At 45.9% G+C, this 14,049-nt stretch overlaps 1 protein-coding gene across 2 annotated transcripts in view; it reads left to right on the top strand.

Moving 5' to 3' along the window:
• The first annotated feature begins 480 nt into the window (after positions 1-480).
• The window catches only part of PLEKHA2 (pleckstrin homology domain containing A2), a 53,120-nt gene continuing 39,551 nt past the window's right edge, over positions 481-14,049 (top strand). The window contains exons 1-4 of one of the 2 annotated variants that reach the window (XM_043503127.1): positions 556-726; positions 9,720-9,883; positions 11,356-11,467; positions 12,670-12,726. In XM_043503127.1, coding sequence (XP_043359062.1) covers positions 9,743-9,883; positions 11,356-11,467; positions 12,670-12,726 — 310 coding nt within the window. In that variant the 5' untranslated portion in view covers positions 556-726; positions 9,720-9,742. Of the gene's footprint in view, positions 727-9,719; positions 9,884-11,355; positions 11,468-12,669; positions 12,727-14,049 lie in introns of both variants that reach the window. The other variant, XM_038385005.2, reaches the window with a different exon arrangement.

Raw genomic sequence — 14,049 nt, 5'->3', positions numbered from 1 at the left:
GAAAAGTGTTTTGGAAAACAAAACACAGCAACCCCCAAACAAAAGTGGTTCATGGGGTTTAGCAGTCCTGAGATTTTTATGTCAACAGCCTGACCTTCCTTCGCGGAGCCAGGCTCATTTACACTGAAGCCTGGGACACCCCCAAAAGTCACGGCTGCCGAATGAAAGCCTTAGGTGCTGATCCTGGTTAGGGATATGTGTGTGGTCTGGGGCATGCAGGGAAAAGCCAGGGCGACGCCACTGCCTGCACCCGGGCCGGAAGGCGCGGGACAAGCATGACAAAAAAGTTGGTGCAAATCTACACTTTTTTGCCCAGGGGTGAGAATGTATTTGTAAAATCCCCCCGCCCCCGGCTGGCGACGCGCTCTGCTGCAGGCAGCGGGCTCGGCTAGGGCCTCTGGGTCTGCCCCACAGAGCGGGGGCAGGTCTGTAGCACCCTCCCCAGCCCCATCCGCCGGTCCCCGCTGCCCCCGGCTCCCGGGGCTCGCAGCGCTCCCGCACCCTGAGCGCCCCCAGCCGGCTCCCGGCCCCTGCACTCACATCCGGGGCTGGGTTTGCTGCTAACGCGAAACGTAAATTAACCCGGAAAAAACGAGGCGCCGGAGCCACCCGCCCCCAGCGCCCGGTGCGATAGAAGCGCCGGAGCAGCGCGGAGCCCGCAGCGCCCGCTGGCCATGCCCCGGGGGCGCAGCCCCAGCCCCGGACGCCGCCCGCAGACGCCGCTGGGTGAGTGGGGGCGCCCCGGAGGGTGCAGAAGCGTCCCCCGGGGAGGGTGCCCGAGCCGGGGGGTGGGTGGAGGCGACGCGGGGCTGCCGGGAGGGGTGAGAGTTTGGGGGCACCCCGGGAAGGGGGGTGCAATGGGCCGAGCGCCCCTGGGGGCGGGGTCTGGGTGCTGGGGGGGTCGGAGCTCAGCGCCTGGCTGCAGCTCCTGGGGACGGAACATCCCCGGGGCGCACGGCGCTGCCTGTCCGGAGCCTGCCCCAGGAGGTGCCTCTGCGCGCCCCGGGCCGCGGGGGAAAAGGCCTTTGTGTCCGCGGGGCATCGCGGAGCCGCCTGGGTTCCCTGAGCGCTGAGCACCGAGCAGCCTCCCCCGGTGTTTTCATTTAGCAACGCCTGGCTCAAGCTGGAAAGCGGCTGGAATAACTCTGTGTGCCAAGGGCTCCCACTGGGGGTATTTCTGTGGAGCCCCCGCGGTGCCTCTGCTCCCAGACAAAGTCCTGCCTCTTCGATGCTCTCTGCAGTTTGAGCTGATTCTCAGAAGAGTTTGTCGCTGTGCACGTGGCCCATTGAAGCCCACAAAGGGCTTTTTATGCCCTGGCATCCTTCAGGGAGCTTGCAATGGGCTCCGTATGCTGCCCGGGGTTTCCATAGGGAACGGTGCCTGGTTATGAACTGGAATTCAAGAGGGGTTTTTGGTTTAGCGTCTTAAGATGTATGTTCATGCATGGTCAGAGAAGACCATGTAAGATCCTTGTGAAGGTTTTAAGTCAGCCATGTGGTCTATTCTGATCCTTATTCTGCACACTGTATTCCTGCCTTGGGTCTGAAAGAGGGCTCATGTGTACGAACTAGTCTTTCCATGACTTCAGAGGACTTTGGGTCTGTCCCATAGAAAGAATTGCAAGTGCCTGACTGCCATTAGCACTAATGGGAGTTAAAGGCAGTATGTGTCTTGGTCTCCTTTCAGTATGTTGCTATCTTGTATACATAGGAAGCCGTCAGCATTCCCATGGGGTTCTGTCCCAAAAGGGAAAAGTCAGGATGGGGTTGGTTTGTCAGTCTTGGAATATTGCAAGAACCTTTTCTTAGCAGCTCCTGGACCTATAGCCTGAATCCATAGTGAAAGACCTCTGCAGTTTCATGATTCATAATCAATAACAATTGGTTGTGTTTCTGCTGCACTCTAACCTTCCGAACGCAGAATATTTACAGGTGGGAAAAATGAAGCAGAGAGGTTAAGGCCCACATTTTCAATGGTGTCCACTGACTTTTGTGTGTCTGATTGTTGGCACCCAAAATTTTGGGCCTAAGTGACTAATATGTGGTCAGTGGGAAAGGCAGGATGAGATCATGGGTCCAGAATCCCAGTCTCCTGGTTAGTTTCACTAGACCAAGTTGCCTCTGACAATTCTTTTAGGAACAGAATGATGCTGTAATGACATAGTTTAACCTCACTACTGTCAGGCCTTCCTTGGAGCCGGTTAATTGTTTAATAAAAAGAAATGTTTGCAATTAACATGAGTTTTATTGCTGAACCTATTCCACACAATATTTACATCTGTTCACCTGCCCTTCCTCTGGAAACTGTCAGCATTCTACGAGTTAATGGGGAGAATTTTGTGAGCTCTCTTTAGTGAGCATAGGTAAAAGGAAGTGGAGTTTGCAGATGTGGTAATGTCATAAAAGGTATAAACGATCATCCATCATAGCGTAGCATGTTTTAATAACTGTGTACTAGGTGGTGCCTTGGGAACTGTTGACGCTTTGTGGAAGAGTGGATATAATTTGGTGGCCCAAGACAGCAGTGGAGCTAAAGTAGTCCTGTGTCATCTCACATTTAAACTCCTGAGAGAGGGAAACTGTCTCTGTTGTCTGTAAGAAAAGCATTGGCTATGCTGTAGATCCAGGTATCGAGGTGACAAGCTCAGTACAAACAGTTAGAAAGGTAGATCTATGTTGACAGTGATGCTGTTTCCTTGGAGTTGATCCAGTATCTTGGTTCCCATTATTTTCAAGGATACCAAGTGCAAAGGCTCTCAGTGTCTGGTGCCAGCAGAATACCCATTTATTGCACAGCATATGACTCTTCCATTTACAAATCACTAAACTCTATGGTCCCTTGCAGTGTTATCTCCTGCACTGTGCCCTAGACTGACCTAGCTGTGTCATACTGGACCATCTAAGGGCTTGTTTATATGGGGGCATCCAGAAAATTAATCCAAATTAACTAACGGTGTGAATTTGAGGTGGATTAGCTATACTGAATTGAATCCCTGTGTGGATGGTGTTTTAATTTGGTTTAGTTTAATTCACTTAGGAAGTGAAGGCCGCTTTAATTCTGAATCATGGTATTCCCACAGGGATTTAATGTGGTTTAACTAATTCACTTCAAATTCACACCCTTAATTAATTTGGAGTAATTTTCCTGTATATCCACATGTATGTGGTTTTGTTGTAGCCATGTTGGTCCCAGGATATTAGAGAGACAAGGTGCGGGAGGTAATATATTTTATTGGACCAACTTCTGTTGGTGAGAGAGACAAGCTCTTGAGCTTTTGAAGAAGAGCTCTGAGTAAACTCAAAAGCTTGTCTTTCACTAACAAAAGTTGGTGCAATAAAATATATTCCCTCCCCCACCTTGTCTCTCTAATGTACATGTAGACACATCCTAATCTATCTAATGGCTACTTTGCACTATCATTTTAGGAACACTGGGTCTGAAGATTTATTTTTTCTTAATATGCTTTTTGCTCTAAGAGTTGCATTGATAATGCTGCTGTTCAGCGCTGCTGAAGCGGGATGAAAAAGTGAAGAAACCCCTGTAACATTGCATCTCAGGACAAAACTAGGGAAAAGCATCCCTCTCTTTGATAACTGAGATTTTGGGATTCAGTTCTTGGGAACTCTGCCCCCTCGCAGCATCACAGATCATTGAGTTGACAGTAACTATAATTGGGTTTGAATGTGATTTGAATGATTCCCTTTCCATTTTATAACTCCTGGTGAGGCTGTTTTATTCAGGGAGCGGTGCCATACTCTTCCTGTATCCTGGGTGGAAAACAGAGAGGTTGGTTGCCTTGTGCTGGAAATCTTTTCCAGTAACTTCTTTACTGGTGTCATCACATTAGCTGAACCAGGCCAGGGTTGCGTTGTTTTGGGGGGGTTTTGGTGTGTTTTTTTTTTGTTTGTTTGGTTTTGGTTTGGTTTTGTGTTTTTTTTTTTTTTTTTTTTTTGGAAGGAGGTGAATTTATGAATATTTTGCTCATCTAACTGTGTTGAAAAGGCAATAGAAGGAAAGAATCCCAGAAAGCAAGAGAACTTCATTCTGTGTTGTGTTGACATAAATTGGAACCAATAATGAGATCCTAAGGGCCTAATTCCACTGCTAGGCTTGGGAAATTCTATAAATCAGTGTTAGATTTCAGACTGGCTTTCAGAAATCAGATTGAAACTTCTCCCATAAACTGTGACTTCATGTGTTCAGTATCATTATCCTGTTCATAATTTATAATGTATGTAATCTAAAGTTATAATGGGACATGCTCTTCGGATTGCTAGGCCTTCAGGGAGTCATTAGCAGTTCTAAATTATGTTAACTAGTTGTAAAGCATAAGCACAACTGAGTTTTTTTTGTTTTTTTTTGTTTTTTTTTTCCCCCTTTTTGCAGTCAGTTCTTTGTGTCTCAGACGGTACTGTCTTCCACTGTTGTAGGATACAGAAAATTATAAATATATATCATCTGTTCCAGCTTGTGTGGTTGCTCCAGTGATTGTCAGCTCTTTGTTCTAATAATTGATGAACAGAAGTAATTGGTTACTGAGTTTCAGGCAAACGTTCTGGCCATGAATTAAGACGCCTTCAAATCATCGTTGACTCTGCTAGCCTTATCCTGTGATTCTTCCCTCATTTAAAAAAAACATGTGTGGCACCTTAGAGACTAACAAATTTATTAGCGCATAAGCTTTCGTGGGCTACAGCCCACTTCACTGGATGCATCAAATGGAACATATAGTAAGTAGTATATATCTTACTATATGTTCCATTCAATGCATCCGATGAAGTGGGTTGTAGCCTATGAAAGCTTATGCTCTATCTTACTATATGTTCCGTTTGATGCATCCGATGAAGTGGGCTGTAGCCCACGAAAGCTTATGCTCTAATAAATGTGTTAGTCTCTAAGGTGCCACAAGTACTCCTGTTCTTTTTGCGGATACAGACTAACACGGCTGCTGCTCTGATTCCCTCATTAACGTGTCCTAAACCTGTTTCAGGGCTGTAAACTCATGGTGGGTAACAGTATTTCTATGCAAATATGCATGTGGTAGGAAATGCTACAGTAGAACAGGTCAATGGTATGTTCAGTCTAGTGTTCTCTCTCCAGCAGTGAACAACGTCGAATGTGAAATATGAAGGTGTAAACTTCCCAGAATGCATCTAACTGTACAGCCAGTTGACTAAGTTGTACAGTGCTTTGAAGGTGTCAGGTGCTACATAAGTGCTGAGTATTATAACAAGACTAAAGAAAAAGGAGTACTTGTGGCACCTTAGAGACTAACAAATTTATTTGAGCCTAAGCTTTCGTGAGCTACAGCTCACTTCATCAGTCCGATGAAGTGAGCTGTAGCTCACGAAAGCTTAGGCTCAAATAAATTTGTTAGTCTCTAAGGTGCCACAAGTACTCCTTTTTCTTTTTGCAAATACAGATTAACACGGCTGCTACTCTGAACCATAACAAGACTAAACTCTGTTGGGAAAACTCTTCCTGATTCTGGCTGGATTTCTAGAGCTAACATGGGAAAACCCCCACCTAGTGAAACTGCAGATGCTATTCTTATTTTGAGTTTATGGGAAAGAGAAACTGTGGATGGTTCTAAGGAGACAGGTGGATACGTGCAACCTCTGTCCTGCAGCATTTCCAAATGGATCACTGTAACCAGAGTAAGGGGTTTGCATGATGATTGCTTCCCTATAGCATGCTAAAAAAGAGTACATTCTAGAACTTAAAGCTCAGCGTGATCATTATCTCATCTGCCCACTGATTTTTGTATCTCAAAGTGCAGTCTAAGGTTGGTCACTGTCACCTTTTCCTGTGCAGAAGGAGCTGAGCATCTGAGTATTCTTGATCAAGCTCGGGTTAATTGAGAGAGAGCAAAACCATGAGAGACGGCAGCATTTTTGACCAGCCTTTCATATAACACTGCAGAGGAAGAGGTTCTGCAGCCCAGAAGTGCCTGGTGCTCGAGTTTTGTTAATCTATTATTGCCTGTTAGTACCGTGATACGGCTGCCCTTTATCTCTGTTAGTAAAGTCGATTTCTTTACACTTTATACTAACTCTGCGGTTTAAGGGCCTTGACTAAAGACTGAGATTCATAAAATAATTTGCATCCTTATAATAGTCACTTCCAAGTAGAGTTTGGCTACTGCTCACAGGTGCTGCAGAGTTGTAACTGTACGGTTTTAAGGGCCCCATGACTATGGGAATGTCACTTGTCTGGACTTGTCAGGGAACGGCCTTACTGAACAACTTTGTAAACACCTGAGAAGCAGTGTATTGCTAATGTACACACTCTGCAACTTGATAGCACCTGGCTAATCAACTCTTTCATTTTGGGCCTAACCTGCCCCCTTGTTCAGCACCTTACTTCATGAGTGGTCATGTTCATTTCAGTGGGGTGGCTTGTGGAGCCAGCATGAGGTAAAGCTGGCAGAACTGGGCCCTGAGCTTGTTCCTGGTGGAATAGATGGGCCATATATCTTCCCAGCTTCCTCACCAGATTGTGTGTGTCCCTCCTTTTTCCTCCCCTTCTGAAACACCATGACCTGTCTTACTTTTTATTAGCAGCAGCATTTCTGAAGCCCCGTCTACACACACAGACCAGTTGAACTGAAGGTATGGTTTTAAATTGGTGCAAACTCCTGTGTGGACACTCTTATTTCTGTTGATCTGAAATCAGTCAGGAATTGGTTTAAGCTGAACCAGATCAGTGTGCTCTGAAACAAAAATAAGTGTCCACACAGGGATTTGTGCTGCTTTAACTATATTGGTTTAAAATCATACCTTTAGTTAAACTGGAACAGCTTCCCCATGTCAGCAGAGCCTGGGAAAACCAGTGCTGTCCTCCTGCATTGGCCTGGGCCCAGTGTTTGCATTTAACAGTTCTCTGCTATGATATGTATTGTCATGTGTCTAGAGGCAATGGCTTAATATATTAATAATTAACATTGATTCCAAATCTATTTCACAGTATCATTTATTCTGTCTGGGCCAAATGGCTAATCTGATTCTAATGACATCCAAAGGTCTTCATAATTTTCGGTGTGTTGCCTTCTCTCTCTCTCACCCGTGCCGGCAAGACAGACTACCCACACGCTGCCCTTCATTCAGCCTTTTGTCTCCTCAGAGTAAGACTGCTCAAAATTCCCCTAAGTCAATAGGAGTTTACTAGGAGGTGACCTTTGTCAAAACAGCCCCCCGTCTCTGCTGGGTGCTGCTTCCAGGCCAGTCAAGTCTCCCTGATCACTTCCCACCTGCTTCTGAATGTGATACGTGGCTCCAAACGCTGATGCTGAAAATATGAATAGATGACAGTAGACATTTTATTCTCTGTCCCATCTGTCTAACTACTGGACAGTATGTTTCTACAGGGGTGCCCCATGAGACCCCCATCACAATTTTTAAGGTAAAAAATCGTATTTTCTCCTTATCTGTAGAAGACCTTTATTTGTGCTGCCTATTTTAGTGGTGCTTACATGGGCTGCCTTTCACACTCCTGCTAATTCACAGCCAGATTCCATCTGTGGTGTATTTGTAACCAGCCCTTCTACAAGATATAGGTCACCTCCCATTCCATCCACCAAGAGTCACAGTAATTAAGAGGCTTCTTGCCCAAGGCGTTTCTGAGATATGGTGCCTTTCCAGCTACCTACATACAGTGTCTGATTCTCCATTGCTCTGCACCTTGTGTTGGGACATGGACCAGTGCAAAGTGGGTAGTGTTTTGTGCCGACTGTGCATGTATGTAAATGGCGACAGTGTGCAAGGCAGTGGAGAATCAGTTCCATAGACCGCATCTGCAGTGAATTCCACCTTAAAGGGCCTGATTCTCCATTGCCCCAGTTATTCACACCCAATCTGCAGGGTGTGAGGTGCTGCCACTCTAGAATGGTGGGGGTTTGCACCCACTTTGCACTTACTGTAAATGACAGTGTTGCAAGGTGAGGAAGAGCTAGGTCCCAAATCTTCCTCCCTTGCACCAACACCAGTTGAGGGTGCTAGTAGAGACCAGTTGCTAGGTTCTAACCATCACGCTCTCAAACCTGGCATCTTGTTCTTCTCTCTCGCTGACTTTCTCAGGGGTCTCTCTCTGTGGTATCTGAGCTCTTGGCTAGCAGGGAGGGAGGTTCTTTCTCCGTAGGGCCAAATCTTCCCAGATTCTTATTGTTCTGATTGGAAAAACTCTCAACTTCTCCAAAGGGACAGTTTGTTCCTGCTCAAGCTGCAACTGTTGAGCTCTCCTTGTTCAGCCATGCTCTGTCCCTTTGCAGAACAATGTTCCTGTAGGGCACAGGAGCCCTGAGATTAGGTGGAAGATGCTGGGCCCTGAGGTACAAAGGTAGTGTTGGAAGGTGTTTGTGGCTCGAGTGGATTTAGTGACACGTTTTTACCCAGAGAGGACTGATCATTGCAGTCTTGCTGACTCTGCATCCCAGCTACACATACTTTCTGCAGGAGTTGCAGTTTATTTTCCATTCCCTAGGAGTGAGTGTGTGTGTGCACGCACACGCTCGCTCTCGCTTTGATTTGAGGCTTTGCAGTTCTCAGGGGCTGAGTGACTTGGGCTTTTCCTGCCATAAAGCTCTCCTGGCTGTTCACCCCTTTGTAATTATCGTTTTGTTTGTTTTGGCCAAGGGCTGCTAGCCTTTGAGTTTGCTGTCTTCTAGATGCCTGTGGAGTAGAATGGGGGTGGGGTTCTCCTAGACCTCCCTGCATCACCAGCTGCTGCTCCATTGCAAGGGATGATGTCTTGCTACATCCTGGGGCCGTTGTTTCTCTCTGGCCTGCTGCTGCTCTGTGACCATCCAGGTGGCCCTTGTGCTGTGACAAGGTGGGGAACAGTGAAGTGTTCTGAATCCTCTTGCAATAGTGCTGTCGGGCTAGCGAGCAGCTTGTAGCGATTAAGTCCATCTGTAGTTCCTGGAAGCTCCCTGCTGTCTTAACTCCTGCAGTTCCTCAGCTGAGCTATTTTGGTCACTCTAGTCTGTTTTATTTACCCAGCTTCCGAATGTGTCCAGAATTGTTGAGCTGGTGTCTTTGTCTCGCTGTGACCTTGAATTCCTCAGTTTGTGGTGGCCTGTCTGCTAGTAGCAGAAACATGCAAAGGTGGGGTAGGGTTTGGTTCTGTCCTGTCCCTAGCAGAGGCACCAGGAAGTTTGGATAACAGTTTGAATACAATCCAAGGCCTCAGTCCTGCAGCTGACCATCCTGCTGGGAGCTCCATTGAATCCAACCACGTGGATGTGGGAGCCTGCCAGGATTGAGGCCTAAACCTTCTACTCCCTACTTCAACCATCCTGCGATGAGGAGCTCAGCCTCTAGACCAAGCTAAATACCCTGTATCTGTTGTTTAATTTCCTGACGTTTGGGCTGTGAAATGATATGCAACCTCAAGGAGGTGGAATTTGCACAAATGTTTCTGTCTGTGTGGTGGGACCAACCTGCTAACGGCCAGTTAAATGTGAAAGTGGAACAGAATAATATCTGTGTGTCAAATGTGACCCAATCCAGCCATCTTCTTCCTCACGCTCGGCTGCTTTAGCCTGCATGCCCAAACCTGGTGACTGAGCTGTCATCCCGGCTCTAGACAGGGAAACGGAAAGGGAGGTGTGTGTGAATATGAAGTCAACCTAGAAAAGGGAAAGAACACTTCATTGCCATGGCTGCTTAGTGTAGGGGTTGGGAGTGCCCTGGCTTCATCGGCAGGCATTTGTGTTTTCTAGGGTGATGCTACAAGAAGCCCGGAATGCCTTATGTGGATCGACAGAATCGTATCTGTGGGTTTCTAGACATTGAAGAAAATGAGACCTGCGGCAAGTTTTTGCGAAGATATTTCATCCTGGACACCCAGGCCAATTGTCTTCTGTGGTATATGGACAATCCCCAGGTGAGGTCCCAGAATGCACCCCGTGGAGCATTGCAGATCTTCATGGCTTTCATACTTCCCAGCTGAAAGGGCTTCTGCTTCCTGATTTATGCTGCATCTGCCCCTCCCACTCAGTGCCTCTTAAGAAGAGGATGCATTTGTTACAGGAGTTCAGTGCTGGGATTTCACAGCTAGAGCTGGCTTTTGATCACACTGATCTTTTCCCCCAGTTACCTTGGACACCTTCGCAGTGCTGCTGGTGTTCAGACTCTAATGATGGGAGTAAACAGGGTTTATTTAGACAGATTCTGCTATTGAAATCCTAGAAACTGGGATCCTGTTTTTTAATTGGCTTCACATTTTTCTCCCCCCCCCCCCCATTTTTATTACAGCAGCTTCGAGCACTAGTTAAGACAAGCAGAAACCACAACCTCAGTGCTGGAGAAAGGGGGTTTCCTTGTGCCCGGAACCCTGTCCTTGTCAGCAATCTGGAATGATTTATTTCCCATTCTGATGTTAAAACTGCCACGTAACAGTCTACCAGGATCCCAGAGAGACAAGGCGGGGGAGGTAAGATCTTTTATTGGAACGACTTCTGTTGGTGAGCGAGACAAGCTTTCAAACTATACAGAGTTCTTCAGCTCTTTATAACTGAAAAGCTCGTCTCTTTCACCAAGAGAAGTTAGTTCAGTAAAAGACACTACATCACCCACCTTGTCTCTCTAGGATCCTGGGACCACCGTGGCTACAATAACACTGCAAATATCAGGATCTTGGCGAGGTGAAATTCTCTCTGCAGTTCAATCATTGGGTTGTTTTGGCACAAAACATCCCATCATTAATCTCGTGGGTGTCATAATGGAAAGTCGCCATTTGGATGTCCATTTGTGTCAGATTGTCTGATGCCTGTTTCTGGGGAAGCTGTGTCCCGTAAAGTTATCTCGCACCACCAATTTTCCTTGATGCTTTAAGTCACAAGAAGAGATGCCTTTATGGGATGGAGAGAGTGTCTCAAAGGAAGTGGTGGTAGGGATAGCAGATTCTGTTGTGCCTTTTCATATTCTGTCTTGCCACAACATGGAGTGAATATATTGTACCATGCTCAGTAAGCAATATAGAGGGTGGTCTCTTTTTTTTTTTTTTTTTTTTTTTTAAGTATGGTGCGCACTCATATTCTTTTCCTGCTCTGAGGTTGAATTTCCCACTTCTGGGGCCTGATCCAAAGCCCATTGAAATCTGTGGAAAGACTCTCATTGGCTTCAGAGTGTTTGGATCAGGCTTCTGTTGGGAAGCTGGTGCTGGGTCACTTCACTGAAGCAGCGTTCAGCCTGAGTGCAGCTGGAAGCAGTCCTGTGTTTTCAAGTGGGATGGGTCACTCTGTGCCATGCTTTCTTGCTGAGGGAAGCTGAAATGTGACTGGATAGTATCTGTTATCAGTATGTGTGAGCCGTGTGTCAGAAATGTTCCTGAATTCCCCCTCCACACCCTTTTAGACTTTGAATCCAAGACAAATACAACTAGAATGTCTTCTGGTCTCCGCCAGTGAACCATTCGGCTCCATGGTGGTGAACCAGCTGCAGCCCAAAGCTGGGGGTGGAATGTGGGGTAACAGTTTCTTTTCAAGGTTGGCTCTGACCCATAGGGGTGCAGTGATTGGTCACTCTCCCAGATGTTACTACTAGGGCAGTTCACAACTGTGGTTAGAATGTGGAGCTATTCTGATGAGTCAGTATCAGCCAGCAATGCCTGCTGCTTGCTGTATCAAATGGGGGCGGGGTGTGGGGAGCTGTATCTTCCTCTTTCTCATTTTGCTAAATAGTATAATCTGTGTAATGTTTTGTATGAGCCACATCTACTTTCAGGCCCCAATCCAGCAGAGCACTTAAGCACACGCCTCAAGTCCCTCTAACTTCAGTGAGACATATGTGCTCAATGTTAAGCTCCTGCTTAAGTGTTTTGTTGAACAGGAATGGGCTTAAGCACATACGTAAAGTTAAGCATCTGCTTTGTTGAATTGCGGCCTCAGAAATGAAATGATGCAGGAATCTTTCTGCCATGTATGTTGTTAGACTTTCCTATGGCTGAGTCTTTGCAAGAGGAAACTGCAACAAATCAGTTTCTCTGTGTATACTATGCTCTCTTAGACCACACCAATGATATTTTATACAATTTATTCCCTGAAGAGATGATAAAGTACTATGTCAGTGAGAGACATTATTAGGTCCCCATTCCAGTTCATATCTCAGTATAAAGACAGTAACAAAAATGATTAAAATATCTGTCATCCTAGAAATGGGGTCATGCAGAATATGCTCACCCAGTAGCCAGGGGTCTTGAGTGTTGTGGCTGGCAGCTCCTGGAGTGGTCGTGGCATTTACTACAGTGATTAAAATAATAAGAATAAAAGGAGAGCTGTAGGAATCTCTTGTGTGTGCACTAGCACCAGTCACCATTTGGACGAGTGTTCATTGTGTGGCTTTTGTAAACGCAGCTCAAAGCAAATTTTATTTTATTTTCATTTATAATCTATGCCCAGTGCCATGATCTCTGGCCTCTTCGCTAATGTTAAAGAACAGAACAACTTTCCCCATGCAATAAACTACCCACCAACTAGTGCACCCCTTACTGCTTTGCTGAGGCATAGTGATGGGTCTCACACCATGGTAAAATGCTGACTTACAGAGGCTGTCGGTGAGGACAGAACTATTAAGATGCCCCTCCATAAACAAAGTATAAGATGATCGTCTAGCTCACCTGGTTTGTGACTGTTTATCGTTTAACTCTTAATATTCTTGACTGTTTTGCAGAATCTGGCTCTCGGGTCAGGAGCTGTCGGATCTTTGCCGCTGACCTATATATCCAAGGTAATAGGAGGGTGGTGTTTCAGAACTGCTCTGCAGTGGGGGGAGGTGAACTAGACCTAGAAATAAGCTAATGGCCTGCCCAGTACAGAAAATTATAGGAGTCCAGAAATATCCGCTCTATATACTACTGCTGGGTAGAACTGGTGAGGATATTGTTCTTCAAAATGTTTGTCAACCAAAAATGTCCTTTTTGTTGAACTCAAAATTTTTTGAAAAACCTACTGATTTTGGTGAAATTTTGTTTAGAAAAAGCCCAGAACTAAGCATTGCAATAACGTTAGAATATCTTGACATTTTGAGGAATGTAACATTTCAGTTTTTTTAAATTTTGAAACAACTTTTCAAAATTAAACTCATAGCGTGGTTTGTTTTTTTTTTTTTTTTTTTTTAGTATTAAAAAAGTTGATGTTTTAAAAAGTTGGAAATGGGAACAAAATGACCTGAAACGAATTATTTTTTTCCAGAAACTTGTTTCCTGAGAAACGTTGAATTTTTTTTTTGTTTGTTTCGAAAATTTGAAATTGTGGAATTGCCCGCCAAACGGATCCTCCGAGTCCTGCCGGCTCTACTGTGACAGGTCTCTCGTGTAGCAAAGAGGTCTGCATTTCCGTTCTAAAATGATATCACATAGGCCAGCAGGATTGCTGGGCAGGAAGGAGGTATTTCAATAATGAGGAAGAATTCAGAGCCACAGAACCCGGAAGCTTTTAGTAAGGGCAACCAGTACAGAGTCCCGATCGGGCCTGATGCCCTAGCCATCAGCTATTTGCAGATGAAACTTCCCGGCTGGAAGACAGCATTTTAAATCTATTTCATTGCTCAGAGTGCCAGTCTCGCTCAGCATCCAATTGAACCTGGTTCACATGCCTAACTATGTATTTTATCAGCTTTGTAATTAGTTTAAGTAAATAATAATGAGTAACAAGGTGTCATGTAAACATCACCCACTGCTCAACACGGCTCTCACTGAGACTCGGGAGTTGTGTCATGGTTATTTAATGTGTAGTACAGGAGTGCCTAGAGGGCCCCAGATGAAGTCAGGCACATTGTGCTGGGCGCAGCACAGCTAGTGAGAGACGGTCCCTGTCCCAACGAGCTTCGGTAGAGGGTGCATTTTTTCCTACATACCTCTTCTGTGATGCTTCCGTGGGGATTTGAATGAGCTTCTGATTCAAAGCCGCATCCAACTGAGCGGGACTCTCCTGTGTAAATGTGGGTCTGTCTGCGTTTGGAGCTAGGGGAGTGATACTGGCTCCCGCCCTCTCATCGAGCTAGCGCCGTGCAAGTAGGGTAGCATGGGCAGTGGCCAGCGGTGGCACGGGC

Source organism: Dermochelys coriacea, chromosome 26, assembly GCF_009764565.3.
Source record: "Dermochelys coriacea isolate rDerCor1 chromosome 26, rDerCor1.pri.v4, whole genome shotgun sequence".
NCBI lineage: Eukaryota > Metazoa > Chordata > Testudines > Dermochelyidae > Dermochelys > Dermochelys coriacea.
This window is presented reverse-complemented; position numbering and strand designations above follow the sequence as displayed.